The sequence below is a fragment of the Candidozyma auris genome, chromosome 5 (assembly GCF_003013715.1).
Source record: "Candidozyma auris chromosome 5, complete sequence".
In the NCBI taxonomy this organism is placed as follows: Eukaryota; Fungi; Ascomycota; class Pichiomycetes; order Serinales; family Metschnikowiaceae; genus Candidozyma; species Candidozyma auris.
This window is the reverse complement of record NC_072816.1, coordinates 684158-712156: the sequence shown is the minus strand read 5'-3', so window position 1 is coordinate 712156 and position 27999 is coordinate 684158. Positions and strand designations below refer to the sequence as shown.

Sequence of the window (27999 nt, the reverse complement as noted above, 5' to 3'; positions counted from 1 at the left end):
CAAAACCTTGAACTTCTTGATCTCCTAATGATATCAAAAGTTCCTGAAATGCATCCTCTGGTGTAGAAATGTCAACTTCTTTATCTTCTTCAAACCCTAATCTCTATTCCTTGGGCCGCGCACGCACGAAAAACCCACTATATAACCAGAGCGCATCGCTCAGCTTCTCTTTTTTCTTCACGTTCATAGACAACGATTTGTTTTCGAAGCCTACGTAATGGCGTTTTCGCCAGGTCTGCAAAATGACTAATGCTTCGGGGAAAGTCTCCGGCCGTGACAGCGGAAACGCAACGGAAGAATTCCTCCGTTTGCACGATGGCGGGCTGAAGGAATAAGGCTCGTCACTTTATCAGCAGTGGCCGCTGGTCTTGGTTTCAAGGATACGTCATTTACCTCTGTGGTTTTCTCCATCACTTAAATCCAATACCTGCTTGTTCCTTTGAACTTTATGAGCTTTGCTCAGGGCAGTTTGTTGGTGGTGAAAACGAGGAATCACGAGGTCTTTGGCTGTACTTGTTTCTCACAACTGAGCTCACGACCGCTGTTGCTGTGTGGGCACTCTTGATGCTGCCATCGTTGCTTCCTCTGGATTTTTCTGGAGTTTTGTCTTTCGGCACTGGGACGACGTGTCCTAAACGATAGGTATAGCAAATGGCCAATTTGGCTAACCCAATGGAGCTCACTCTTGTCTATGAACGTCCCTCCTTACTTTTTTTTTCAAGTTCGATATCTATTTCTAGATGAGATATTTGTACAGTCAAATGTACCGAACTTCATTTTGTAATTATCATTTGGGTATGGGTGGATTTCATACTGAACTGTCTTGACCGCCTTTGAATGATGAAATACCAAAGCAAACATAGAGTCAAGCTCTGAGAGGATTTCACAGTCTGGAAAGATGGCTGGTTTTCTTTCGTGGACGAGATTTGCATAATTTTTCTGAAGAGATCATCCGGTCATGACCTAAGCGTTGTGAAATTCACCCTACTGAAATGTTACTTACAGAATACCACTTTGTAAAATTTAAAATTAACTATAGTACATCGTTGAAGAAAAAACTTATGGTAAGCAGCAAATCGAATTTAAGCGCTGCAAATGTGACCCACGGTTGACTGTCCCAACACACACCTAGGAAGTGGTTTGGTCAATTCACCAGCCAGTGGCTAGTCATGGCCGAGCTCGAGTCGCCAGATAATTCTAACATGTAGAGTAGAAGAGTGGTGCCCATTTTGACCCAGTTCCAGAATTGCCAAGGGTGCACGATGATCACCATATCCTTCGGGGCAGAAGCCCACCAGCCCCAGAGCTTGAGCTCGGAGCCAAGCTCCCCATTATACAGAAGCATCATATGAGTGTAAACGGCAATAATGATGCAAGGGGAGTATGCATAGATCAACCTTATTGTAGTGGATGGACGAGCCCTTGCACGGGCGCGGTTGATCTTTAGACGCTCGTTGCCTTTCTCGTTTGCTTGCAGAGACGTAGAAGAGCTCAGAGAGATGGGGGAAATGGATGCGGATGATGACAGGCGTGAGCTGATGTGCGGAGGTGTTCTTGGCGGAGAATACGGTAGGCGATGATATAAGGAGGGGATGATCTTTGTAGCGGCGTAGAAGACACCAATTCTGTAGGCCAAATTCACAACCAACGGTAAGGTGAGCTTTTCAGCCGAAGAAAGAAAGAAGTCCCATATCGTTTTGAAAGAGCCCGGTAAGTTTTGTGCCAAGAAGGGGAGCACAGCCAGTATGGTATTTGTGAGAGGCGGAGGGAGCCTGGGGATCTCGTTTTGCAAATTGATTTTCGTCTGGGTGAAGAGGTGGGTCAATGTCTGAGCAGCGTTATCCGAGAGCAGAGGGAACATCTCGTAGATGCAGCGCACAATGTAGGCAAACAACAAGGAGGACTCGATCATGGAGCCCTTTCCGGAAACAATTCCATAAAAACCGAGCCCGATGGTCAACGTCAAAAAGGAGCCTAGAAGCGAGGCGCTGCCCAACTCAATAGTGAAGGGCAACACGTAGATTCTGTACAAGAAGTACAAGGCGCCTGTGATGGTGAACCCGGAGCCTATTAACGAAACAAAGAGCCAGCTATCAGACTTGTACAAAGTGAGCCAGTCCAACGTCTGGGAAATCGCCTGGAGCAAAAGCAACGAGCAAAAACCCTCGGCAATGGTGAACACTGGGGTCAGGTGGACCAAAATGTAGCGCCACACGGCCACCACAGCAAAGTAAGACCTGCTGTTCTGGTTCTGGCAGTACAGAATGATGTACATCAAGATACTCGGTAGAAACACGTGCTGGGCATAGTAGAGCGGGACCAAGAGCTTGAGCACGGGGAACCGCTTGCAAAGAAGCCTGACAGACGTGAGAAGAAAGTATAGCACCACAATGGTGAGGGAGTATGTGAGCCCACACTCAACACCGCCCAAGTCAAATGCTAGGGGCACCGTAAGCACGATCAAGGCCAAGTACGCGATGGAGAAGAGCGACCTGACGAAGTTCGTGAGTTTTCGCATGGCCAGGGGAGAAAGTGGTAGTAGGATGGTGATGGGGGAAGGGTAAGGGGAGAAGGGAAAGTTTGCATTGAGAAAAGGGAGGTATACAGGTTTTCAGGGTGGTCCCCCAGGTCCCAAGAGCATTTGGTCAGGGGAAGGGTTACGGGATATTTGAGGTAGAGGAATTGGAGTGGTCTATATGCTAGATAGTTGAAATAGATAACGGGTGTGGTTAAATTTTGATTTTGTTGTGTTTGTTTGCCTTAGCCATCTTGTGACTGTTTGGAGACGGCTAAGGGATATCGTGCGCATAGAGTTTTGCAACCATTTGTGTGTGCCTAGCACGAGCAGCTGCTGGACAGGATTTGATGGATGTAAGTGTTTTGTTCACTTTTTTTTTGGGAATTTCCAAGCGACGTTCTACTGGCTGGGTAGTGTCAAAATCTTGATATTCAGGATATGCTAAAAAAGCTTAGTGGGCTGTGTGGAATGGGGGTCTTCTGTGAACATTGTACACCTAGATGTGGCACTCACAAAAAACAACAACAAATATGATGCCAAAGCTGGTTATATGAAACATCTCTATGGATTTTAGGGAGGGCTTGCGCCTTTGCAGCTTTGGAAGGAAGTTGAAATAAGCGACATCGGTAAACGAGAGCATCGAAAATGAAGGATTTTCGAGGCCACCACATTGATGAGTTTACGAGGTGCTAAAGATGAAGATGAGCTGTAGTAGCCGCAATTCATTAAAGCATGAGCTTTACGTGTGAGCTTTTTTATTCTCTACCTTCTTCTTGTTTCATGTTTCTTCACCACCGAAGCAAGGGAGAGCTGGGGTGGGTGATACCCTTGAAATATATTGACAATTCACGAATTCTATATTGCTTTTTCAGGGTATTCACAAAAAAAATTATAACGGGATGTGCAATTGACTTGTTTAGTACTGTTGTTTGTCCCAAAAGTGGATAAATGGCATTGCGTAGCTGAGGCGATAGACTTTTACATTACTCACTTTTTTGCTTAAAAAGCAAAGAAAGCAGAGTATCCAATTTTTCTCCAGAAACTACGTCATTCTCTTTCTTTTTTTTTTTTTTTTTTTCAAAAATTTTCATGGCCCTCTCTATCTTCACCCGTTTGGTAGCCATTATTTCACTCGCAAAGGCAATACCAGACAAAGATTACAAAATCACCATTTCTCTCAAAAACTTAGCAAGTTCTTCCAACAAAACCACTCAGATCCACTATTTACCTAAATTCCTCGTCACTCTTCACCTTGATGAACTTTACCGTTTCCTTTCAGCTCATCTCTTCCAAACCTCATCGATGTATCCTGCACTTCTTCACCTCATCACATACTTTCTACTACTACTACAACTCCACTGTTGATGGTAAAAAGGACAGCTCAGGAGCCAAGCTCGAATGGCACAAAACGACCCAGACAGAAATATGGAAGACAAGAGCTCAGGCAAATAAAGCGAACAACACGCAGAGACAAAGAGCCAGAGGCCAATGAGGAGGGCGATGCTCATCACTCCGAGGTGGAGCTGAAGGAGCCTCAGGAAGAGGAAGCTGAGCTGGTACCCGCTGGCGAAGACAAAAGATTGGCCTACAATGCATTACTTACGCTCTTGAAAAGCGATCATCCGGAAATCAGAAACAAGTCTGCAAAGAAAGCTAAGGAAAAGGAGCTGGAGGATATCGCTGGGTTCAACGTGGAGGAAGAAGAAGCCGAGGACGATGCGGAAGGGGAAGGGTCTGAAGTTGAGGATGTTGATGCTGAAGAAGACGAAGACATTCTCTCGAAGGACCCCTTCGAGAGTCATTTCAATTTGGTGTCTGAGGATTTCATAGAACGCAAGGCGGATGCTATGGCAGAGAAGAAACCCTGGCATTCCGAGAAGCGTAAGGTTGAAAACACGATATACACCGCTGTTCTGCAAACGCCTCCAGGAGAAGAATTCTCCGTCCCCAAATTCAACAAACTGCAACTGCATCTTGGACAGTACCATAGCATCAAAAGAAGGGTTGGCGAAGCCTTTCTTAAGAACTACTCTGGGGATCTCAAGCCCTTGGATAAGACATTGCTTGACGAATTTCTTGCTTACAAAGATGTCATGTTTCCTTCCAAATCTTACAAAAATACAACGTACCAAAGATTGTACGCATTGCATGTCTTGAACCATGTGTTCAAGACTAGAGATAGAGTCATGAAAAACAACGAGAAACTAAAAAAGTTTCTAGAAGATGTCAGGGAGGGCAGAATTGACGGGGCCACAGAAGAACCAGAGCTTCGTGACCAGGGCTTCACCAGACCGAAGGCATTAATTCTTCTACCCACTAGAAACGCAGCATACGAACTTGTCGAGCTTCTCATAAAGCTTTCTGGCTGTGACCAACAGGAAAATAGAAAGCGGTTTAAGCAGGAATTTTACGAACCTGGTGGCCCCTCAGAGACAAAGCCCGCAGATTTCAAGGAGATGTTCAAGGGCAACTCAAATGATTTTTTCAGTATAGGATTGAAGTTTACAAGAAAAGCCCTCAAGCTTTATTCCTCCTTTTACAAATCCGATGTGTTGATAGCATCACCAATTGGACTTTCCATGATCCTTGAGGACCCCAAACAGTCGAAGAGACAGTATGACTTCTTGTCTTCCATTGAGGTTCTTGTGATAGACCATGCAAACCAGATCGAGATGCAAAATTGGGACCACGTTAATACAGTGATGAAGTATATCAACAAGATCCCCAAGGAATCGCATGGAGCTGACTTTTCAAGAATTAGAATGTGGGCCATCAATGATAGGCTGAGTCTCTTGCGTCAAACTTTGGTTTTCAGCGAGTTCACCACACCCGTTGTCAACAGTATTCTATCCAAGTCACAGAACGTGGCCGGCAAAACCAGATACAAGCCAGAGATCACCACGCAAACTTGCATTATGAATTCCATTGGTATCAAAATCAAGCAAATCTTCCAGCGGTTTGAGTCGCCCGATCCAGTATCTAATTATGAGGCTCGTTTCAAGTTTCTCATCAACTCAGTGCTCCCGTCTATCAGCAAACAGACTCTGTATGAAGACGGACTTTTGATATACATCCCTTCCTACTTCGACTACGTGAGGATCAAGAGCCATATGAAGCAGAACACAAAGCTCAACTTTGGATCTATTGACGAGTATTCCTCTCAATCAAGGGTGACCAAAACACGCCACAACTTCCAGACTGGCAAGATCAAAGTTATGTTGTACACGGAAAGATTGCATCATTTCAGACGGTTTGAGATCGCTGGCGTGAAGACCGTGTTGATCTATGAGCCGCCATCCAATCCATTGTTCTACAAAGAGCTTCTTCGGTTTGTGGCCAAGTCTGTGTTCAAGGAAGAAGCCGACATTGATCTCTCGTTCGTCAAGACGCTCTATTCGAAATGGGATGCGGTAGCCTTAGAGCGAATCGTGGGCAACGAGAGGGCTCCAATCCTCTGCAACTCAGTCAACGAAACCTATGAGTTCAGGTGAAAAATATCGTCATACATTAACTAGTGTACATAGGAACTCGCCCAGGAAATCTTATCCTGAAAGAACATTAAACGCCATGATGAAGCAACCAATTGCCACGTAGGGACTCAAACGCTCACCAATACGGGCAAATTTCCAAAAGACGCCAAAAGCACCGCTCTTGTTCTTGTCCAAAAGCGCTGGCCAAGTGGCATGGACATAGGTGCAAGTGCAAATAGCCAACAAAATGACTAGAAGCAACGACTGAAAGTTGAAAAGGGCAGACTAACGTTAGTAAGCGAGATGAAGTTATGCAATTTTCGCCGCAACATACCATGTGAGCGTCTGGCTGTGAGAAAGGTGGAAAAAGATCTAAGTGTAGATGGAGTTTACTTGAGATATCGCGAACCTGATATACACCATAGTTACGACTCAAACTACATCCTTCCTTGCACTAAAACTCGAGATGTCTGAAAATATCGACCAGTCGTCGTTTGCCAGCATTCTAGAAGGCGTCCGCAAGATGCGTGAGTCTTACGACACTTCTCCTTCTGCGAGCAAAGAGGTTGAGCAACCCCAGCAGAGTAAGATACCTGCAGCATCTCCAGTTCCCAGGGAGCAAAGCACAGCAAAGAATGTAGCTGTTTCTTCTCGAAATAGCCTTGATACTACTGCGCAAATTCAGCCGCCTGGGCAAGCTCAACCGCCCAAGAATCGCCATAGACCTAACCGGCCGGTAGGATCTAGGAGAGTCCGAGAAAGCGTACAAACATATACGTCGGTGCAAGTGGCACATTCACAGAAGGGTAATCCCCTTTTGGAGAGTCCGCTGATGAAGCTCACGCCGTGGATGTACAATGGGCAGATTCTTCTGGACTACTACATCAACGCCACTCTTCAGGTGATTTTTCTCTCCTTGAAGTACCACAAGCTTCGACCTGAGTACGTCTGGAGGAGAATTGAAAAAATGAAAGGAGGAAGCTCAATTGTGGAGGAACGGCAGGATAACGATGAGGTGCTCCGGGTGCTTTTAGTCGTGGTGGATATCGACTCTCCGCAAGACGCCATTCGCTCTTTACTGGCGATCTGTGTTCGTCACGATTTGTCGATAGTGGTGGCATGGCTGTTTGAAGAGGCAGGTAATTACATTGCATATTTCAAGCAGAACGAGATGGCCAGGTCTAAGGTAGACCTGTCGATCCAGGGTCTCAAAAAGGAAGATTACAACTCAACAATAGTAAGCTCGTTGACCACTGTGAGGGCCGTCAATAAGACAGACGTTGCCAATCTTTTGGCCAATTGCAAGTCGTTCAAGTCTATTGTCACCATGGCAACTGAAACCAATGGGCTTTCTCACATTCAGGGACTTGGGGAGCGGAAACTTTTAAATCTACGAGCAGCGTTTGCTGAACCGTTCATTTTTAATAAGGACTATGAGGCTGGCAATGCATAGGTCGACTGGTGACTAGAAAGACAACATTGCAGGCAAGTGTTGTCGGTGGGCCGTCTCTGGTAGCTATATACATAAGACCAATTGATCAGCTGTGTCGTGAGGCATCTAATTGATGACACAGATGTTCTGCCAAGATTTTGTTACTTCGAAGTAGCTGTAACATACTACAGAATCTGCAACAGTGCAACTTCACCGCCTGCGTGCACTTTTAGTACTTACTTCTGTCCCTCCTGCTGCTGTTGCAGCTCCATCACTTTCTTTCTCAAGACTAACGTCACATTATTTAAAATCTCGTTCTTCTGAACCAAGATCTCTTTCAACTTCTTCGCGTCGTCCCCCAATTTGCTAAGCTTCTTCTGGTACACCTTCCTGGCGCTCTGAGCATCTTTCTCCACAAAGTAGCCTGTTCCAATATCCACCAAATACCTATCCTTTTGAGCGATTTTTCCAGGCAAGTACAAAGATGCCGTCATTGGCACAAGCAAGTCTTCACCCTTTGAGGACTCCATGTTGTCGATGGTGTTGACGCAATCTTGGAGCTTCGACTGGGCCGTCTGCAAAGCCTGGAGCGATTGAGTGAAATGCTGGATTTCCTGTTCCGTGGATTTTCTGATTTCCAAAAGCTGCTGGGGCTCGAGCTGAGAAATATCGATCTTGCGCTGGCTCATTTGCAATGGTGCCTTTCGATGAGTACTGATACACTTTATATCGATTGCAAATTTCGCACTAAGTGGAAGACTATCAATGCCGTGGATGAGGGGATCAAAAGGCAATCTCTGATAACTTAAATTTGAGAGAAATGTATGAGGTTATGATATTGGTGGAAGGCTTCTAGAATTGAGCTTATTTTTTTTGAAAGTTGCAGCGGCGATGATCTCATAGATTTGGGTGCAAAAAGATACTCTCAGATCGTCGAAAAGATTGAGTGATTGTAGGTAGTAAAGCAGAATTAAAGCAGTACTCAGATAGAAGTCCAGTAAGATGAATAAGCTTTGATATCATGAAGCTGGCCACTTATCAGTTGGCATTGAGCAGGAGAGGAGACCCGGATGTGCAGCTTCTAGCTTACCATCACTCACTGTACATGTGCTGAACGACACACACAATACGAAAAAAAAAATAATTTTTTAGTAAAGTAAATGAATTGAAGACGAGAGGCAACTTGTTGAATTATTCACGTCTTTCCTAATTGAAGTATATGGTTGTGTCGAGCTAATATTCAAGCGGGGAAAGTGCTGAACCCCAACTTATTGACATGCTTTTTTTGAATGTAGCATCAGACTCAACAGGTCTATCTGTTTAAAAGTATGCTTTTGCAAGAAACTTGTAGGTCTTGGTGCGTATTCTGTTGGTGACCAAGCGACGATATACGTAATGAGGCATTTGCACCCAATTCTTCGAAGTATTTCAGCAACTTGCGAAGCATCAAACGGGTATAATGCTTAAAGTCGTCGAAAAATTTAAATGATGTCCTCGCAAAACGAATAAGTTATGTGCTAACACTTTGCTTCGAATCAAATTGACAGAAGACGTCACTTCGTAGTAGACACAGCAAGAATCGAATCCGGTCATCTCAAAAGTCACTGTGAGTTTCGGGTATCAAAAAGTCCTTGGGAGTTTTATCTTTTTGAGACCGTGCTCTCCGATTGGTTGCTCTATAGAGATTACGTGTGCGTCACTAACAAGAACTCTATTGCTGCTGCATCCACCAGAGCATCACCTGTTGACGTTCTACACTCACATCTTCAAAATTTCATGTTGACTATGTACAAAGTATCTGGTTAAACTTTAAAACATCCTTCCTCCAATCACTGCTTCTCTTCTGCTTCATTTGCACGCTTCTCGTCAAACTCTTCTCTGCTGAACTTCAACTTGTTCTTATTCATGCCTCCGAAATCTGAGTTGGCGTAGATGTTGAACAATATGCTGCCTGTACCGACGGCGGTGATACCGAAAAGCCCAAGCACAAATACTCGGTGCACGGCATCGGTGACACGCACACTTAAAGGGAGTTTGGACATTTTGTATAGTAAGGTTGTGATGGGGTTTGAGTTGGTGAGATTGTCTGATTGCATGCAATGATAGCGCTCATAGGGTGTGGGGTCACGTGCGCACATACCAGTCTACACCCATGGTCTATGATACATGTTTCTATAATATACATAGAGATTCTTCTAATCCTCTTCGTTATTCTGTCACTCACAAGAGGTACAGCAACCACTGGCCGTTGATGTACTCCTGCTCCACAAGCCCGGGGTTCACGTACACTAGGTCTGGTAACCAGTCGCGGTTATATTGCCTGAATACATTCTTGTAGACGCCGTCGGTATCTGGCTCAAGTAACTCTTCCACGATCTTGCCAAGAACATCTCGGGCCACGCCATTGATAGGGGAGTGCCATGGAGCACTTGTGTCCTCCGGACCGCTTAACCCGACAGACGCTTGCAACAACGACTCGTTTTTTGCTGCTAACGCTGCCTCAAATGCCTCCACATCTATGTGTCCGATAGGCGCAGACGGAGAATGTTTTTCTTCCGCTGTTGCTGGGATACTCCGAAGGGCCTCGAAATTTCCAACCTCAACACTCACAGGGAATTGGCGCGGCTGGATTCCCTTGATGATAAATTTCTTTTTGGGCTGGGCGCCTGGGTCTGTCTGTGGAATGTTAACGACCATCGCCTCCGAGTTGGGGAATGCAGAGCTTACGTTTTTAATAAATTCAACAGCGGGTAGCAAATTTGGCCAATTAGGGTTGAGTCTTTCTTTCCAAATCGCCTCGAACTGATTTTCGTAGGCCTTCCAAAGCGATATTTGTGTGACTTCTCCTGCGGCAACATCTTTGGTGTTGTCCTCAGGGTTCGTCACTTGTGTGTAAGGCTCGTAGCAGCACCTTAGCCACGTTGTGGCTCTCAAAGGCTCCGGGAAATTGATGATGATATTGTAAAGCTTCTTAGGTAATTTTGGTGTGCTGAGAGGGATACCAGCGTATGTTGAACGCTTGGTAAACGTCACAGGTAACGAGGACAGAAATTTATGAGGGTCTATAAGAGGCAACTTTGCCACAATCAACTCTGGGAGCTGCTTCAACAATATGTGCATGTTAGATGTGCTTGAGTTGGCGTGCATGAGTTTCCTCAGACGATGGCGTTGTGAGGCCTCGACAGAGGTAGGATATTGGGCATGCAACGCCTCTGACGTCAAATATTGCCTCAAAAACAGCAACGTGGCGTGGGTGAGTTCGTCGTCGTTGACCATCAATGTTCTTACAATAATTGATAAGTGCTCACCCAGCAACGCATCTATACAATTGCTTGTGTCGGTAGTCTCCTCATCCTCGGCACCCTTGGAAGCAGTCTCCGATGTCTTCACGAAGAGCAAGTGGTACAAGCACTTTATCGTGTTGAGCAATACGTACCTGTCTGAGGTATGGGACAAGATGTACAACAAGGTATGGAACAACGAGTCATTTTTGGACGTATTGGTGTAGAAACATGTGAGCGGGTCAAGTGTATCAAGCAAGTACAAAAATGACTCTCTGAAAAGCTCAGAAAACTGTGAAAGGTGCAGTTTACGGCCACCAGGGGCGTAGAACCAGTTCAGCAAGAATTTGAGCGCTTCTGCGGCGAATTTCCGGAAGTTTTCTCTCTGACAAAGCCACTGCTGATTGTGAAGATCCTGTACAGCGTTTCTTAACGATAGAAGCGACTCGCAGCTCAAAGACATCATTTCAGCACGCACCTCGTTCTCTTTACCTTCAATGATCAAATGGTACGGTCTGATAAAGTATTTGATGAGTTCTCTTCCCATAAGCAGGTAGCTGGTAAAATCGAGGAGCTTAGGCTCGTTGCATGAATAGTACGTGAGCGTGGAGAGGGCGTATTCAATTTCTGACTCGAGCCCAGATTCAAGGGACATAATAATCCTGTCCAAAGGTCCAATGCCCATATGCCCGGCGCCGTGCAATTCCAGATTGTTTCCTAACGTTCCGCCTGCGTACAGCGCAGGCATTCCGTCGGCGGAAACGCCTATTTTCGAGACCCCTTGTATTGGCACTAACAGAGGCATGTGGAGGTTAGTGTTGATGGTTTAAGTATTCAGAAAGAATTATGCGACACTTGAGAAGTATCGGTAGGTGCACGTTAGTATATACGCACGTGATGCAGTATTCACGTGCTACATCACGTGCGCAAAACCATGTGACGTTCTTTTTTATCATATCCACCTCCCGCTACAAATTCCGTCAGCCTTCATTCCAATATATGACCCGGATTCAATCGGATTCCAATCAGTGTATATTTAGGAGTATATAGACACATCCAACAATCCCATTTTTGTGCCGTTTTGTGCACCCGTCTATCCGCAATTGCTGGTTCGTTCCGTTCCCCTGCACGGCTCCCTCCTATCTTTACCCATACTTAAGGCGCACACCCCCATGGTTGCGAAAAAGGACCCACCTTTTGCATTAACTTTAACCTACACCCTTTTTCTCTAAGAAAAAAGAGAAAAGGAAAAACCGAGCAAAGAGGAAGATGAAAGTGTCAGTTTTGTTGGCAGTTTGCGCTGCCGCTGGCGCCAATGCCCTCTCAAACCCGTTCTCTCGTTTCTTCAACCAGCACCAAGACATCATTGAAATCGGCTCCAACAGAGTGTCTGAATACCTCCACCAAATATTCTCTGGCAACACGGAAACCGGCGGAATCGCCGAATTCGGAGATGTGGCCGCTGCGTGGGAGCAATTGACCGCAGAATATGGAATTGACGCTTTAGAGAGGGCCAGAAAGACGTACGAAGCAGCTAAAGACAAACTCACGCACAGCAACATGAACAACAGAAAGAGTGGCAATGCCAAAGGCTTTGAAATCGAGAAAAACGAAAAGTTCCCCGGTTACGCATTGAGGGCGAAAAAGACGAATCCAGAGCTCTTGGGGTTGGACTCTGTGAAGCAGTATACTGGGTACTTAGATGTGGAGGAACTCAAGAAACATTTCTTTTACTGGTTCTTTGAGTCGAGGAACGACCCAGAGAACGACCCTGTGATTCTCTGGTTGAACGGTGGACCAGGCTGCTCGTCTGCCACAGGATTGTTTTTCGAGTTGGGACCCTCTTCGATTAATGCTACTTTGCAGCCAAAATTCAACCCGTACTCGTGGAACAGCAATGCTTCTGTGATCTTCTTGGACCAGCCCGTAGGCGTGGGATATTCTTACACTGAGGGTGAGGAGATCTCTTCGACAGCAGCAGCAGCGAAGGACGTTTTCATTTTCTTGGAGCTCTTCTTCCAAAAGTTCCCTCAGTTTATCAAGAACAAATTCCACATTGCCGGTGAGTCGTACGCTGGACACTACATCCCTGCATTCGCTTCCGAAATCGTCAACAACGCCGACCGTTCTTTTGAATTGTCCTCGGTGTTGATCGGTAACGGTATCACCGACTCTTTGGTCCAGTATAAGTACTACAGGCCAATGATGTGTGGTGAGGGCGGCTACAAGCCAGTATTGACCACGGAACAGTGTGAACAAATGGACAGAGATTATCCCTTGTGTGCTACTTTGACTAGAGCTTGCTATGCTGTCCAGAACGCTTTCACATGTGTTCCTGCTGGCCTCTACTGTGAGCAGAGACTTTTTGGGCCATACCAAGAGACAGGATTGAACCCATACGACATTCGTAAGAAGTGTGGCGACGGTGGCGACTGTTACGAAGAACAGGCTTGGATTGATGAATACTTGAACCTTGAATTTGTGAAAAATGCCATTGGCGCAGAAACCGAAAACTTTGTAGGCTGCGACCCAACGGTGTTCAGAAATTTCATTTTATCCGGTGACGGAATGAAACCTTTCCAGCAGTACGTTGCTGAGTTGTTGGAAAAGGATATCCCTGTGTTGTTGTATGCTGGCGACAAGGACGTCATCTGCAACTGGTTGGGCAATCACGCTTGGTCTGATGTGTTGGACTACTCCAAGCACGATTTGTACGAGGTCCAGCCTTTGCGCCCATGGCGTACTAAGGATAGGGTGTTGGCTGGCGAAGTCAAGAACTACGACAAGTTCACCTTTGTCCGTGTCTACGACGCTGGTCACATGGTTCCGTACGACCAGCCAGAAAACTCGTTGGATTTAGTCAACAGGTGGATCCTGGGCGACTACGCTTTCAAGAAGTACTAGCTGATAAGCAAGATCTATATGAATTATATACATGATATACGACTATTCGTTATACCGTGTTGAATGCTGCTTCGCTCCACTTTTTCATGCTTCAAGCTGCTTTGCATCGAGGTTCTCTCTCAACTGCTCGACGCTACTGCTTGTTTCATCTTCGTCAACTTCGGCTGTCTTCGTGGGTCCGTGGTACACTTTTCTGGCGTACACCCAGTAGTACACTAGAGATAAGAGCCACACGCCTGGGGCTATGACACAGGTATAGTTCATGGTATCCGCAATGGGATTACGGTCTCTGGGAAACATCACCATTATTATAGCATAAACGATGTAAAGCACAGAGATCCAACCGTTCACCTGAGTCATGACCTTGCCCAAGTAGAAGGGCCCAGGAGTGAACTTGTCTGTGTATATCAAACGCAACAATGTTGGCAACATGTAAGCAAGAAGGTTGCCTGCAACACCCAAGCTGAACAAAGCCGAAGCCGCTGTGCTACCAATCAACACCAAAAGACCAATGACAAGTGCCGCAATAGCACCAGTGATGACCGCATGAATAGGCACAGATAATTCTTTGTTGACCTTCTTAATCCACCATGAGAAAGGAAGGCCGTTATCTCTGGAGAAGGCAAAAAGTTGTCGTGAGATAGCCGTCAAAATTGACGCCCCCATGAGAAATTGACCAATGGTAATGAGAACCATAAATGTGATGGCCATAGGCTTTCCCTGGCCAGTTTTCGTTTCAAAAGCATCATAAATGATTTGTGCCATTGGCTGGCCCATTTTTGTGTTTAGAATGTGGCCCTCCAAGTCGTTTGTCTGGATGCAAAAGAAAGTCATTATCAATATCACAAACCCTATGAGACCGCAAGCAGTGATGGAGCTCACAATCCCAAGAGGCACGGCGGTAGTGGCGTTCTTCGCTTCCTCGGACATGTGGACACACGAGTCAAAAGCACCGATGGTCCAGATTGCCGATTGCCATGCCTGAGAGACCTGGTTCCAGCCCATGGGGTAGTTCGTGAGGTTATCGAAGTGAGTGAAAACCCACTTGGCCGACTTGAACAGACCTCTCGATGCACCAATTGGCATGGCAATAAGAAACATCACGATCAAAAGCACATTCCACATAATCGATGTGGCTTGCAAAGAGGCAATATGCTTGGAAGACAGGCAGGTGACAAGTAAGTGGGCAATGACGCAGGCAGCAAACACACCATACGTTTTGGCCTGGGTCACCTCGAAATTACCGTCTTTGGCGATCACCACAATGGACAAGAGCTCCTGGGCAAAGCCATAATCGATCGAGCAAAACCCACATGTCAAAGAAAGCGAGTTTGTGTTCCCAATGACGAACGAAAGCACCGACTTGAGTTTAGGAGGAGCATAGTAATTTGTCCAGTAATAAAGACCTCCCGAGGTTGGCTGGCACGAGGCATTTTCACTCATGGCAATGCCAATCACAAGAATAAAGCACGAGGCTATTAACCAGCCCCAAATGGCACCAGCAGGGCCAGCTGTGATGCCATAAGCAAGGGTGGTGGCGATGGAAGGGAGCAATCCCATAATAGAGAAGGCAACGCCAAACACTTGGAGCGTATTAAACCGTCTCTTAAGCTCAGGCTTGTACCCGATCTGAAGAAGAAGATCATTGTCGCCAGAAGTGTGCAAAGCATCGATATGTGGCATCTCCACATTCTGAGAATTGTTGTAGTATCTTTTATCCGAGGTGACTGCTTCGATGATCTCTTCTCTGGAGAGGACCGGCTGAATCATGGTTGTGAACCCTTGATGGCCTTGGTGATGGTTGTACTGTTAAGGATTTGCCAAACAGCTACAGAGTGACACAAGATGGATGAAGTGATCTAAATATATAAAAACGATAGACGCTTTTGGAGACAAGCTCTCTTGTACCTTTTGCTCTTTCCAGCATCAGCTGTCGGCAAGGCACTTTCTAGATAGCCCCGTGCGCGTCGATAACGTTCTCGAGATAAGCTCGATTGTCTGTATTGTTGACGAAGACGCAAGGACGGTGTATGGCAAAAAATTCCCTCCTGTAGGGGGTGAGTCTCCCTGCTTGAGTACTTGATGGGGGTTTCGTTGAATCAAGGTAACCGCTTGGTCCTTGCATATGTCATGCAAAGAGCTGCTTTGACATGTGGGTATGGTTATTGGGGCTAGAATTGACAAAATTGATGGGGCTACGGACAAGGATACAAAAACTCCTTTGTGTTCAGAATCATGATGCTAGATTTTCACGATATACAGATCATCGTATTTACAAGAGGTCGGCAAGGAATGCGTCACAGAAGTGCTAAGTGAAGATCTTGTACAAAAGTTTGAAGGCAGCAATATGGTCTATTCTATCGATCAGATCTTTTCATTGCGAGTGCTCGGAAAAAATTAAGGTTTGATGCTTTTGTGGCTTCATGTAGACTTCCTTTTCGAGAAGGTGTTAGCGCTAGTTGAAAGCAGTTCGTGATAACGCCGTGATAGCGGTATATGATAACACTTCATAGACACTGGTGAAAGGAAAAAGAAAGAAAAAAAAATAAATAAAAAACTCGACCATGTGGGGCTAGATGTCTAGCGTGGGTGATTCCTGGGGAACAAAGAAAATGCGTGGAAGCTGTTTAACGCCAAGTTGCTGAAGGACAAGAAATATCGGCGGCTAGCTCGTTTGGATAGAAGCAACGAGATTAAATTTCTCAAGATAGTGGTTATCTGATGCTTGCGTAAGCAAGGGCTATCATTGACTAAAAGCTCGAAACGTTTATCGAAATGTTTTGTGACAAATCAAAGCTGGTGAACTCGATTGTTGGTCGAGTTATGTAATCTGGTTACGAAATCCTCAACAAAACAAAATTGGCAAAATCTACAAGAGAGGTAAGAATTGTATTCAACAATCATTAATTTACCACTTTGTCAGTCAGATACGATATATTTGTAATGGTATTCTAATTGACAAAATGACTTTTACCATTCTCTCTAAAACGTTCGAAAGTTTATTACGATTTTTGACTTTCCCAACCATGGATTGTCAGTCTATACTTTCAATAGTCTTCAGTCGACCCTATTTCGTCTACGCCTGTTGTGGGAACATAAGAATGGTTCCGACGCTTCGATTGAGAACCCTTGAAGACTCTTAACAAACCTAGCTGGCTCAATTGTTTCTACCTCACCAGTGTCATGTAAAGCCTCAATGAAGTGATCGTGGCATGAATAGTTCAACCGGCATCGGTTCAATTTCAGTTAAAACTCTCGAGATTTTGAGGAAAGAGAACAGATCTATACTTTATTAGTTTCCAGACCCATCAAACCCATCTCATGGAGCGTGAATATACCGATTCATGTACAGCTCACGCCATTTCTGTGCTTTCCTACTCAATCCGCCACAGTTAGCTATTAACTGGGCGAGTGAAGTTCAATCACTTTTGTTGAACTCACGAACAATGTTGGTAACCCTCCGCATGCTATAATCTCTACGGGTATCATTCAAGGGCTGTAACCCTACCCTACTCTGGGAGCTCTTCTCTGCACGTGACTGCGTTTCCTCAGCGCGAAAAATTTCTTCATCATGGCATCTATATAAAGATCTCAATTTTCCACCCTACAATTTTTTTACCTCATCACCAACTCTAACAATGGCTACGTATGTACCCACAAATCATCACTACTTCCTGCTCGGCAACGTTCGGCTTGAGGTATGGTGTCCTTCGAGCGCCTGAGAGGTTTACAAACCTCGAGTTCGAAGAGGAAGCGAGTGACCAGTTTATCATCCCAGGGTAATCGTGGGTTGGTCTTGTCACCCGTTTCAGTTATGACAGCGCTGTTCCACGGAAGAATTTTTTCATCCATGGAAAGCGCTATAACACTGGCTAAGCATTCAACGAGAAGGAAGGAAATCGACTCGTCGATCCGTCCTTTGTCCTACTGTACGCCAAACCTGATGGTATAATATCAAGGTGTCTCTTAGAACTCATTTTGAGAATTTCGTATGGACGTTGATTGCTTCTGCTGCTGACTAGTCTTAGTCATCAATTGACCCTGGCCGTGTCTCTCATAACCTGCACCAACCTCCGCCCAACCTCTGCCGTAATCCGAACATAAGCTAACATTTAGTACCTTGAAACCAGAGACTCAGATCAAGAAGACCAAGACCGACGCTAAGGTTCTTGAGAAGCGTGCCGCCGACAAGGCCGCCAGAAAAGAAGTATGTACAAATTGCCACTATGAAGGAGGTTCTTTTTGAAGATGACAATCTATTCGGAATATGACTAGCCACGGCAATGCTGTCTATCAGTTAACCATCTTTCGGGACTGAGAAAATATAAACCTCCTGATTTTCCCCAACTTTTGTTACTAACATCCCCAGGCTAACAAGGAGAAGAGAAAGGCTATTGCTGAGAGAACCGCCGCCTACTACAAGGAGTACAGAGATGCTGAGCGTGCTCTTATTGAAGCCAAGCGTGAGGCCAAGGCCACCAACTCTTTCTACGTTGAGGCCGAGCCAAAGTTGGTGTTCGTCATCAGAATCAAGGGTATCTCCAAGATCCCACCAAAGCCAAGAAAGATCTTGCAGTTGCTCCGTTTGACTCAGATCAACTCTGGTGTTTTCGTCAAGGTTACCAAGGCCACCTCTGAGTTGCTCAAGTTGGCTGAGCCTTACATCACCTACGGTTACCCCAACTTGGCTACCGTGAGAAAGTTGATCTACAAGAGAGGTTACGGTAAGATCAACACCCAGAGAATCGCCTTGACTGACAACGCCATCATTGAGGGTGCTTTGGGCAAGTACGGTATTGCCTCCATGGAGGACTTGATCCACGAGATCTACACCGTTGGTCCTAACTTCAAGCAGGTCAACAACTTCTTGTGGCCATTCCACTTGTCCAACCCTAACGGTGGTTTCAGAGCTAGAAAGTTCTTCCACTTCATCCAGGGTGGTGACACTGGTAACAGAGAGCACTTCATCAACAACTTGGTTAAGCAGATGAACTAAGTTAGATGAACGTGTTTTGTTGCTTTCTAAAATTTTCTTTTTCTTTTGAATGTATTTGAATATATCATTTCATTCGCCACGTGTATGATTAATTATATGGTATCCGGTTTTATCCCTCGAGCCAGTCGGCGATATTGTAGTACCAGTATTCTAGCCACGGCATTTGCTGGAGCCATGAGAACTTCGAGCTCGCCACATAATCACCCGAATAAGAGTTTATGTAGTATGATGGTGTCATTAGGGTAAGTGCAATGTAGTATACGAGTTTAAGACAGTTCATGAGGAAAATGAACGCTAGTACCATTGCAAGCAAATCTTGTGCTGTTCCCCATACCTTTGTTTTCTCGTACTCAAGATACTGTTTGATGAAAGGTAGTTTTGCCACAAGATCAGCATTTGTGGACTTGCCAGACATCTTCATTTGGAGCAGCCGTATGAGCGCATCCTGTTCATTTAAGGCTTTCTTGAAGTCCTCTAGCAGCTTCGCTCGCTCAAGATCGTCGCCTTTGCGTCCCAACTTCTCCTCGTACCGCTGGCACAATCTTTCCAATTGTGCTATTTTCTTCTGCTGTTCGCTCAGGCGTCCATGTAGTTCTGATGCACTCGAAAGACGTGGTACCGTTGGCTCTACCTCTTGCTTCACTTCTCTTTCAGGCTCAGAACGCGGTCTTCTCTGCATGTCAATCTTGGAGCTAAGCACATCGTCAAAGCTTTGGCCAGTTTTCACTTTGATTCGTGAGTAAGTGGTGAGGTTGTCTAGTAGGCGCGTTAATGTGAAGGTTGATGTGTTCGCTCTCCTCTTCAAAAACTCCTCCATTGTGTCCATTTTCACAAGTCGTAGAAAGAATTTTTCGACATCTTTTTCGAAAAGCCGGAGTGTGGGCTTCTTTCTAGCCATCTGCTCCACCAACTGCATCTCTGTTTTGTTGATGAGATTCAGAACTCCGAGGACCCCTTCCATCTCACGTGCGAGCGCAGGTACCTCATTTATAGTTATGTAGTTCTTTGGTTGTGGATTTCGCTGAGCCAAGTTTTGCCAACAAATGGCGATGAATTGGTCGTAGATAGAAACCATGGGCTCTGTGAATACAAGATAGAAGTGTTGATGTTTTTCAGTATTCGCGTATTCAGGAATGGCTGCGAAAATCAACTCAGATCCTCCTCATTCTTCTCGTCTCCAATTTCTGCCAAAAGAATCTCGCCGAGTACATCAGAAGAAACATTTTCACGAGTACCTTCTGCGGATTGTATATCCCTCTTGCTGTCTGATCCTGCGATCATGGGGAGTGATTGGTCAACATAGGTGGTGTCTGGGTAAGCTGAAGCATTAGGAAAATCAGCCGCCAAAGAAGCCAAAAAAGTGTCATCTCCAGGCTCATTAGACGACGCAGGAGCAGAGGATGGTGTATTCGAGATAGGTGCAGCGGAGGGGGGATTCACGCTTGGCAACGATTTGGAAGAGCCATCATCAGGACGCTCTGAGGAACGACTGCTCGAGATGTCTGGATGCAGATGATCGGGAAGATCCAGCGGCGATGTCAGCTTGAGTGGCAGTTTGGACTCTCCATCTTGTGTCTGTAGAGGCTCCAGCTGGTGCTCGTCCCTGGAAATATGCTGCGCCAACTCGGGAAAATTTTGCTCAATTTGAGAAGTATTTGACTTGATAGGCACCGCACTTGCTTCGACATGGCGTTCCATGGGCGCTTTTGTTCCCAGTTCCTGCTGATGCAGATCAGTGTAAGCCAGAGCCTTGTCCTGTTCCTCAGACACCAGGCAGTCTTTTGTTAAAGTAATAGTTGACTCAGCTTTATTTGGATGACGGATATCTGTGTCACTAGTAGAAGCACTGTCGAGTTGGACTTGCGACTGTGGTTGGCCCCTGTGATGATCATCGTTTGAGCTTTCTAATTCCACGACAGACTTGCCCAGAGTTGAAGTCGCCTCCACGGCTTCATCAGGCGGATTAGCCTGCTGTGAGATTCTCTCATCAGGCATTTTTGTATCAACAATACTAGGCACATCAAATTGTGGAGTATTGTGCTGCTCCTGACTTTTATCCGCTACACTATCGTTTGCCATCTCCTTATCTGGCTGCGAAATTGTCTCAGCTCCTGCGACCTTAGAGGGGACAACTAGTGCTGCTCTTTCACTTGGACTGATTGGTGGACGAGTCTGTGGCATCGTATCCTGGATTGAAGATCCCTCTTCAACAGCTTGCAGAGGAAGTACCAATCCATGAATTCTGAAATCCGTTGTATCAGTTGGTGCTTCCTTTGAGATGGGTGATGCATTGTCGTTCTCCAGGGGGCTATTATGTACGACATTTGCAGACTTGTAAGGAGCAGTTTGGGAACCTCTCTCAACTTCTGTGTCCCGAATTTCCAGAGACAGAGGCTCGACTGTCATCTTCTCATCGCCTTGTTGGGTCTCAATACCATTTTCTTGCGAAACATTCACGGTAGCTGAGAATAGCACCACGCTATTGTCTTTCAAAAACGACAAGAGCACCTCATATACGGAGGTGATTAAAACTGGAGAGCCAAACACCTTTCTAAACCTGAAAGCTTCGAAGTGAACCAGAATGGCAGTCTGTTTCTTTTGCCATCCTTCTGAAGTGAATGTTTGCTTAAACCGGTCAAGTTGTTCTTTAAGCTTCTTCAATTCCTTAAGTTCACTCACCGGCTTCACCTTTAATGCCTCCCCAGAAGCAACAAAATCATCAATGGCTTTATCGGTGATTCTCTCCTTGGCGAACTCAGGAAGAATGGACTCTCTTTCCAACGAAACACAAGTGGGACAGGTATAAGTATCGTCATTCTGTTCAATCTCCAGTTTCTCTTTCACGCAAAAAATATGATACCACTCATGGCATTTATCACACTCGATCATTATGCCATCTTCAAATTCTCGGCAGATACAGTATCTCAAAGGCTGCTTCTCGTCATACGGTGCATCAATATCTTTGAGGAAAAGATATCCACCGGACCTTTCAAAAGGATCCACATCATTTCCAGAGAGGTTTGTTGAAACTTTATTCTGGATCAAGGTAATCTTTTTTACCAAGTCTGTGTTCACTGCTTGCTTTAAAGATTGCGGATCACACTCAAGTCTCGCTCTGTTCCCAAAAGGTGCCTGTATTTTTTTGAATGCAGCCCACAAGTCGTCTACCCATTTATTTGATTTGTCGAGATCATCCTTCAAGTCGCCTGCGTCAAAGTCGTAATCCGATTTCTCGAGATCTCCCATGAGTTGTTTCATAGCCAATAATGACGGTGTCTCTGTCGAATAATTTTGCGAAAGTTTGATTAATGGTGTTTGCGCCTTCAAGTTCACAAGCTTGTGATAGAACTCGATATATACAAAAAGCCTTCTCTCGCCACTTTCTTTTGCTCGCTCCTCCATATCCACTAGCAATTCTTCCAAATCATTGAGGTCCACAGTATTGAGCTTCTTGTTCTTGCTGAGAAATTCCTTTACTTTGATTTCATATTGCTTTCCCTCGCGAAGATAGGCATCAACCTGCTGTAACTTGGGTAAGTCGTCAGCGCTAAGAACACGCATGCCTTCACTGTGTAGCTCTTCGAGATGAGAAAGTGAATACACGTCCTTTTTGCCAGCGAATGGATCACCTCCCTCAAATAGAGTGTTGAACGTTTTAATCCACACTTCTCTGTCCCTGAGACGAATCAAGAAGTCAAGAATTGGTAATTTTATGCCAAATGATGTTCCAAGGTTGATCATGTCATTTAGCTCTGCAACTTGGACATTTGATTTCGAAATCAAATTTCTGCACGCACGATCAAAATTTTGGATTTCGTTTCTGAATTCTATGATCTGCTCAAACTCAGGGGCGTGGAAATTGAGCTTAAGGATCCTATTCGCGAGATCCAAGAGAGTAGATAAATTTCCCTGTTTTCCTTGTTCTTGTGGGACTTTATTTTCTGTTGCACCTCTGATCCGCTGCTGGTGCTTGAGTGACAAAACCATTTGACACTCTTCAATGATGTCATTACAGTAAGTCACGTATTGATTTAGATTTTCAAGGCATCCTTGAAAGTACTCAATCTTCTTCTCGCGATCAATGTCCTCTAGAGATTTCGGGCCATTCGCAACGAATCGCTTGAATTTTGGATGAGCCCCGGACAAGGCAGATAATATCTTTTGCCCGTCGTTGAGCAAGATTCTATATGTTTTCAAGGGCACTTCCTCCTCTTCCTTCATCAATTTCTCAAAGTTGGCAATCCAATCATCAAACTCTATTGAGTATCCTTTCAAGATTTTTTGTAGAGCTCTTAAACGATCGTCTGATAAGAAAACATGAAGCTCAACTCTGTGATTTGATGATGAAATAAGGTCTGGAAGTTGAATGCCAATGTTTGATTGCTGCTTCTTTTGAAGCTCCAAGGTATCAAAGTAATCTAAAAAACTTTCGGGAGACATGGAGAATTGCTTAGAATCTTTGACATTCGTGACAACAATTTTTGTAGGAAACACATTTTCCAAGGTATCATCTGCAACACAATCTGCGTCGTTAGAACTTCGGTCCTCAATGGCGATCTCTTTCATTTTAAGTCGTGACCTGACCTGGCTCCTCAAAGACAATTCTCGCTCCACAAGCTTGTCAAACCATTCCAGAGCCTTATTGTACGTCTCGGAATCAAAATTCCCAAAGTTGCTCTCATACAAATTTGCAAGGTTTACGAGTAGCTTGAAGACGGAGATTCCAGGGAGAATACCTTGTCGTTTCAACCATTGCTCTCCTTCAAGTGCGTAATCTAGCCAGGATTTTGTTGCAAGGCTAACTTCTTCGCAAATGTTCAAACCCAAGGAAATGGATGATGAGTATGTTTTTGGGAACTTGAAAATGAATTCTCCTGGTTTTTGAAGAGTCGTGGTGAATCGTATACCTCTGCTTTCAAGCATATCTGGACTAACTAAGAACTCTTGGTTTAGGTTAATCCCATCGTTCTTGGACTTATTAAAGTCTATAATCCTTTGGAATTCAGGATCATTCATCACTGCACGTACCTCAGGAAATGGGTTGATCATGTTCTCCAAAGAATTAAAAAGACATTCAAATTCGAAATTGAGCGTCTCGTCTTCTGACTTGAAGTATTTTCTGAGCTCAGGAATTTGCCAACTGTTGACATTGCTGTTCATGTGAACTTTGTTGAATCTATTAAGCGAATTGATATCTTTCAAGAGCTCTTCGAATTTCTTGAAATCCAGTTCTGGTATGAAGTACCAGCGTTTGCTTCTTCCAAAAAAATGGTAATTACATCTCTGCAAAAAGTGGTCCTCACAGTGCCAATTTTCTGTGCTAAATGTCATTCCGACACTCATCTGTGAGTTAAATATATCTGAATTTTGAACGTCATGAGCCGAAAAGGCTGCAAGAAGAGAGTTGGGCAAAGAAGGAATGTTGTGTATGTTGAATGGTGCTAGCGAATTGCCGATAGTTCGTGAGATGTAAGGATGACAATTGAGAATGAGTGACTCGCTATGACTTGAGCTAGTACTTTGATATTCACTGCTTCCATTGAAAGAGGTCCTCGCTGATTGGACAAGTGGGGTATCTGCTGGGGTTGGGGTGCCGCTTTTGCTGCTCGTAGCAGACATGTGGTCGGGAAATCTCGACAGTAAATCAGATCCGGACGAAAGGGTGCTTGTGCTGGGGTAGCTGTTGGCGCTGAGATGTGACTTGTAATTGCTGAAGTCGTCACCGATTCTGAGAAAACCCGACCCGTTGCTCAAGCCCAACAAAGAAGTGCCGTTTTCAATCTTCAAGCCATCCAAAAGATCATCCACACCTTCACGACAAACACGTTGCCAGAATATGTCTTCCATGGCTTCAGGAGATACAGGCTTAGATTCCTCGCTAATCTGAAACCCGCTATACTGACTCGGTATATTTACTGATGTATGGAGCGAGCGATCACTGCTGATTCCAAATACTGTTGGGTTAGACGATATCAAAACCTCTTGAAATTTGCAATCTTTCTCAATGAACTGTCTTAAAGAGTATATCGATGCAGACTTGCCATTTGGCTCGTGCCTTGCGGCATCTTGTAGATCGGCTGCGTGGGTACTTAGCCACTTGAGATAATTGTTAACTTGTGCAGCGGGTGTAAGAGAATAATATGTTGAGTTCTTGGACGATTTTGTTGGGCCCTCTGGCGTAGGTTGACTTGTAGGAGCACTTTCTTGTGCCGTCGAAAATAAAAGTGGAGGTTTGATATCGATCAAGTGAGGCTGATTTAGAAGAAGTCCCTTCGCAGCTTTGGCACGAATCGATCTTCTATATTCCTTAGCGGATCCAAGAAGTAGGGGAGCCAGAGACTCCACCTTTCTTTTCTTTGCAGCAGGCTCCTCAACTTCTGGAATTGCACCCTCAGCGAGGCCTGCTACTTCTATGCACCTATTTCCCAAAAACATCTCTAACGGATGAAGAATCTTGGCATAAGATATCTTGAGAGAGCTACTTAGGCTGCTTGTGATTTTGCCCTTGTAACCTAACTCTCTGCCAATCTGAGCCCAAAGCTTTCTGTTGATAACCTCCGTGTAGCCGCCTCTCATGATTACGAGACGAAAGAGATCAAACAAGTCAAGAGGGCGTTTGTCCATCATCGGTAGCTTCTGCAAAAACGGAGGGATTCTGCTTCTTGAAGATGTCAGCTTTGTAGCCTCTTCTTTTATCTGAGTAGAAGAAACATCAGTAGCAGGAGACACGCCAGGGTCAGCGGTAGGAGATGCAAGTGGTATATTGGACTCTTCGACCTTTGAAGAATGTACCTCGGGCTGTTGGGCCAGCTCTGGGCCACCGGAGCGCAGCACGTTGAGATGGTAGTTTATGAGCTCATTGTAGAAACGAAGGCGTGTCAATATCTCGTTTTCCTTGGGGTTGGCCAATATACGGTTCGTCTTGAACTGAAATGTGTCAGGGTTAATCTGAAAGTTCGTTCTAGCCGAGCTGTTAAAGCTCTCAGGCATTATGAGCTTCACTGCACCGTGTTTTTGACCTGCCTCCTTGACAGACTCCACAAACAGGACTGGGTCGCTCATGGTGGATGGGTTATAGTGAAAAACAGGGATTTCTTGGGCTCCCTTGTGGGGAAGGTGAGGGGGGAGTTTTTCATCTAGACTGATTCTATTGGGAAGATTAAACAAGTTGATTGGATAAGTTTGTCGTGGACGTGTCTGGGGCGAGCTGAAGGGCAGAGAGTTGGAGCCAGAGCTGCTGAGAAGGATCGACTTGGGCTGGCGATTGTGGTTCGGGTCTTGTGGGTCGCCTGGATACCTGCGGAAAAAACGACTTGTAGCAGGGAACTGCGCTAGCTCCTCTGAAGACATGATGGAGGCTGAATCGGGAAAATTGAGCTGAAGCTTCGAAAATGTCAATCCAGGAAACCGAGATATGTTGCAGTGGGAAATCTACAATGATGATTGTGGCACGTGATACAAGTCATGTGCCGAAACGGGACCAATTTTGCAGCCACGGGATGGAGCTCTCCATGGTCAAAAATATGCTTGGGAAATGATGAACCAATTGTCAGGTCCCTGGTCTTGTTTGCTGGTGCTGGGTTCTTCTGTGACGTTGTAAACTTGCAAAAGTGTATTCGCAAAAGTAAGTAGAGTACTTTAGGGAAAGAGCAGTATTTTCTCGACCAAGTAACACCTTGCGACCATAATTTTGGTAAAGATCTTTGACAATGAGGGTAATAAGTGAAAAATGGTCTTTTCTTGCCCGTAAATCAATTGCAACCTTTTTTCTTGTGGACAACCCAAGTGGACAATTACACAAACTGCAATGTGCTCCTGACCCTCATAACTGTCCTCAATCTCCGATCTTCAACGTCCCAACTCTTCGTGTGAGTCTACTCTGTATTTATAAAAAAATAAAAAAAATAAAAAAATAAAAAAAATAATCAAGAAATGAGAGAAATGCAGGGAGTAAACAATTCGCTAATTATCTGGTCAATGATTACCCATCACAAAAAAACACATCTTGAAGACATACTACCCTTGCAGTTACTATGGCTGCGAGGTGGACTGGCATCCAGAAGCTCGATCCCGTTTTGGCCCATGCACTGAGAATGCTATGAAAATTTCCAGAAGCGTGAATTGTCACCGAGGTATCATGTATTTCGGCGCTTGTTATAAGGCTGTTGCAGTTGGGGCATGGGCCTCTGGAAATGGTTGCGACAATGTCGTGGCTGCGTCAGCAAAGGTCGAGTCAACTTTGCCCGAGATGGTCAAATTGAAATACAAAAGATACCGCTGAGCTGGAAATAAGGTGAAGATTTGATATACGCTATCAAGTTTGGTTAATCGGGGCTTTGTATGAAGATGCCGTGGGGTGGGTCCACTGACCAAGCGACGACATTTTTGCAACCATTCGCAGGCTCATAAAGAAAGGTACAAGAAAACAGCCATTGAAATTTCAGTAGAGCTAGTATCACAGTATATACAATGGCTACCTGATCGGGGCCACTGTGACTTCATTGTGGAGCTGTTAATGGCCCCAAATGCACTCCAAATTTTGAGCGCCGCTTCATGACCATTAATGACTGGTCTCTGAGAGACTCTAGTTGAGAACCTCAGAGTTGCTTCAATTTCAAAACAAGAAAAAAAAGAAGAAGAAGAAGAAAAATGAAAGAGCTATCGCTTAAGATTTCAAAATTCCTGGGTCATTAAAACACTTCGCTGTCACGAGCAAATAGTCATGTCGACATCGACTTCTTGAAACTTCCTCCAACCTCCAGCGCTCACTTCAAATTGTCAATTGCTCTTCATTGACGCATTCGCAATCTCTTTTCGAGCTCTACCTCTATCAGGAATCCACACAACCTGAGCAATTAGAGCCATTGCTTCGAGACGAAATCTTCATTCCAAAATGGAATCTCCCCAATTCCGGCCGACTTTTCCAATATAGAATTGAGAAAACACCAATCTTGGCCAACTTCACTTCACTGGAATCACTGGAATCACTGAAATCACTGGAATCATTGGAATCATTGGAATCACTGGCTCCTACATGCACTACGTATCCCTTCTTTTACATGCGAAATCACCTATTCTGTTCGGTACTTATGTTTCCCTTCCGCTGGAAGGTGCTGGATCCTCGGCCTTTTTCAAGCCGCTTAGCGAATGTCACCCACCTCACTTTCGGCTACGCTGGCTCCTGTGTGCAGGGCGAGCTGACCCTCTGGACCTGGGTACGAAGGCAGCTTGGGGCATCCAAATAAAACGCTACTTCATCAATCTGAACCTCATACTGAAGTTCTCCTTGTTGAATATTCCCGCTCTATAACCGGATTGGGAGACAGAATGTCGGCTTTGCAAAGCGCAATTTAGAGGAGGTGCCCGACATTGTTGTTTTGTCCTGTACACAGCGTGCG

At 45.1% G+C, this 27999-nt stretch overlaps 12 protein-coding genes across 12 annotated transcripts; 4 read left to right on the top strand and 8 right to left on the bottom strand. All coding sequences in view use genetic code 12, as the record gives it.

Moving 5' to 3' along the window:
* Positions 1-1144: 1144 nt before the first annotated feature.
* Positions 1145-2518, bottom strand: CJI96_0004585 (uncharacterized protein; the record flags this gene model as incomplete). The annotated part of the gene is made up of 1 exon (XM_029036838.2): positions 1145-2518. The coding sequence occupies one exon, from the start codon at positions 2516-2518 to the stop codon at positions 1145-1147; it is 1374 nt and encodes a 457-aa protein (XP_028888935.1).
* Positions 2519-3882: 1364 nt separating this feature from the next.
* Positions 3883-6009, top strand: CJI96_0004584 (rRNA-binding ribosome biosynthesis protein UTP25; the record flags this gene model as incomplete). The annotated part of the gene is made up of 1 exon (XM_029036837.2): positions 3883-6009. The coding sequence occupies one exon, from the start codon at positions 3883-3885 to the stop codon at positions 6007-6009; it is 2127 nt and encodes a 708-aa protein (XP_028888934.2).
* Positions 6010-6060: 51 nt separating this feature from the next.
* On the bottom strand, positions 6061-6325 carry CJI96_0004583 (uncharacterized protein; the record flags this gene model as incomplete). The annotated part of the gene is made up of 2 exons (XM_029036836.2): positions 6061-6273; positions 6323-6325. 2 exons carry the CDS (start codon positions 6323-6325, stop codon positions 6061-6063), a joined length of 216 nt encoding a protein of 71 aa, XP_028888933.1.
* A 129-nt stretch (positions 6326-6454) lies between these two features.
* Positions 6455-7441, top strand: RAD10 (Rad10p; the record flags this gene model as incomplete). The annotated part of the gene is made up of 1 exon (XM_029036835.2): positions 6455-7441. One exon carries the CDS (start codon positions 6455-6457, stop codon positions 7439-7441), a length of 987 nt encoding a protein of 328 aa, XP_028888932.2.
* Positions 7442-7656: 215 nt separating this feature from the next.
* On the bottom strand, positions 7657-8109 carry GIM5 (Gim5p; the record flags this gene model as incomplete). The annotated part of the gene is made up of 1 exon (XM_029036834.1): positions 7657-8109. One exon carries the CDS (start codon positions 8107-8109, stop codon positions 7657-7659), a length of 453 nt encoding a protein of 150 aa, XP_028888931.1.
* A 1140-nt stretch (positions 8110-9249) lies between these two features.
* Positions 9250-9516, bottom strand: CJI96_0004580 (uncharacterized protein; the record flags this gene model as incomplete). The annotated part of the gene is made up of 1 exon (XM_029036833.2): positions 9250-9516. One exon carries the CDS (start codon positions 9514-9516, stop codon positions 9250-9252), a length of 267 nt encoding a protein of 88 aa, XP_028888930.2.
* A 124-nt stretch (positions 9517-9640) lies between these two features.
* Positions 9641-11506, bottom strand: CJI96_0004579 (uncharacterized protein; the record flags this gene model as incomplete). The annotated part of the gene is made up of 1 exon (XM_029036832.2): positions 9641-11506. The coding sequence occupies one exon, from the start codon at positions 11504-11506 to the stop codon at positions 9641-9643; it is 1866 nt and encodes a 621-aa protein (XP_028888929.2).
* A 464-nt stretch (positions 11507-11970) lies between these two features.
* Positions 11971-13605, top strand: PRC3 (carboxypeptidase C; the record flags this gene model as incomplete). The annotated part of the gene is made up of 1 exon (XM_029036831.2): positions 11971-13605. The coding sequence occupies one exon, from the start codon at positions 11971-11973 to the stop codon at positions 13603-13605; it is 1635 nt and encodes a 544-aa protein (XP_028888928.2).
* An 84-nt stretch (positions 13606-13689) lies between these two features.
* Positions 13690-15375, bottom strand: UGA4 (Uga4p; the record flags this gene model as incomplete). Its single annotated transcript, XM_029036830.2, has 1 exon — positions 13690-15375. The coding sequence occupies one exon, from the start codon at positions 15373-15375 to the stop codon at positions 13690-13692; it is 1686 nt and encodes a 561-aa protein (XP_028888927.2).
* A 1868-nt stretch (positions 15376-17243) lies between these two features.
* On the top strand, positions 17244-18601 carry CJI96_0004576 (60S ribosomal protein uL30; the record flags this gene model as incomplete). Its single annotated transcript, XM_029036829.2, has 3 exons — positions 17244-17251; positions 17722-17812; positions 17975-18601. 3 exons carry the CDS (start codon positions 17244-17246, stop codon positions 18599-18601), a joined length of 726 nt encoding a protein of 241 aa, XP_028888926.1.
* A 109-nt stretch (positions 18602-18710) lies between these two features.
* CJI96_0004575 (uncharacterized protein) lies at positions 18711-19517 on the bottom strand (the record flags this gene model as incomplete). The annotated part of the gene is made up of 1 exon (XM_029036828.2): positions 18711-19517. The coding sequence occupies one exon, from the start codon at positions 19515-19517 to the stop codon at positions 18711-18713; it is 807 nt and encodes a 268-aa protein (XP_028888925.2).
* Positions 19518-19747: 230 nt separating this feature from the next.
* Positions 19748-25951, bottom strand: CJI96_0004574 (uncharacterized protein; the record flags this gene model as incomplete). Its single annotated transcript, XM_029036827.2, has 1 exon — positions 19748-25951. The coding sequence occupies one exon, from the start codon at positions 25949-25951 to the stop codon at positions 19748-19750; it is 6204 nt and encodes a 2067-aa protein (XP_028888924.2).
* Between the last annotated feature and the right edge of the window lie 2048 nt (positions 25952-27999).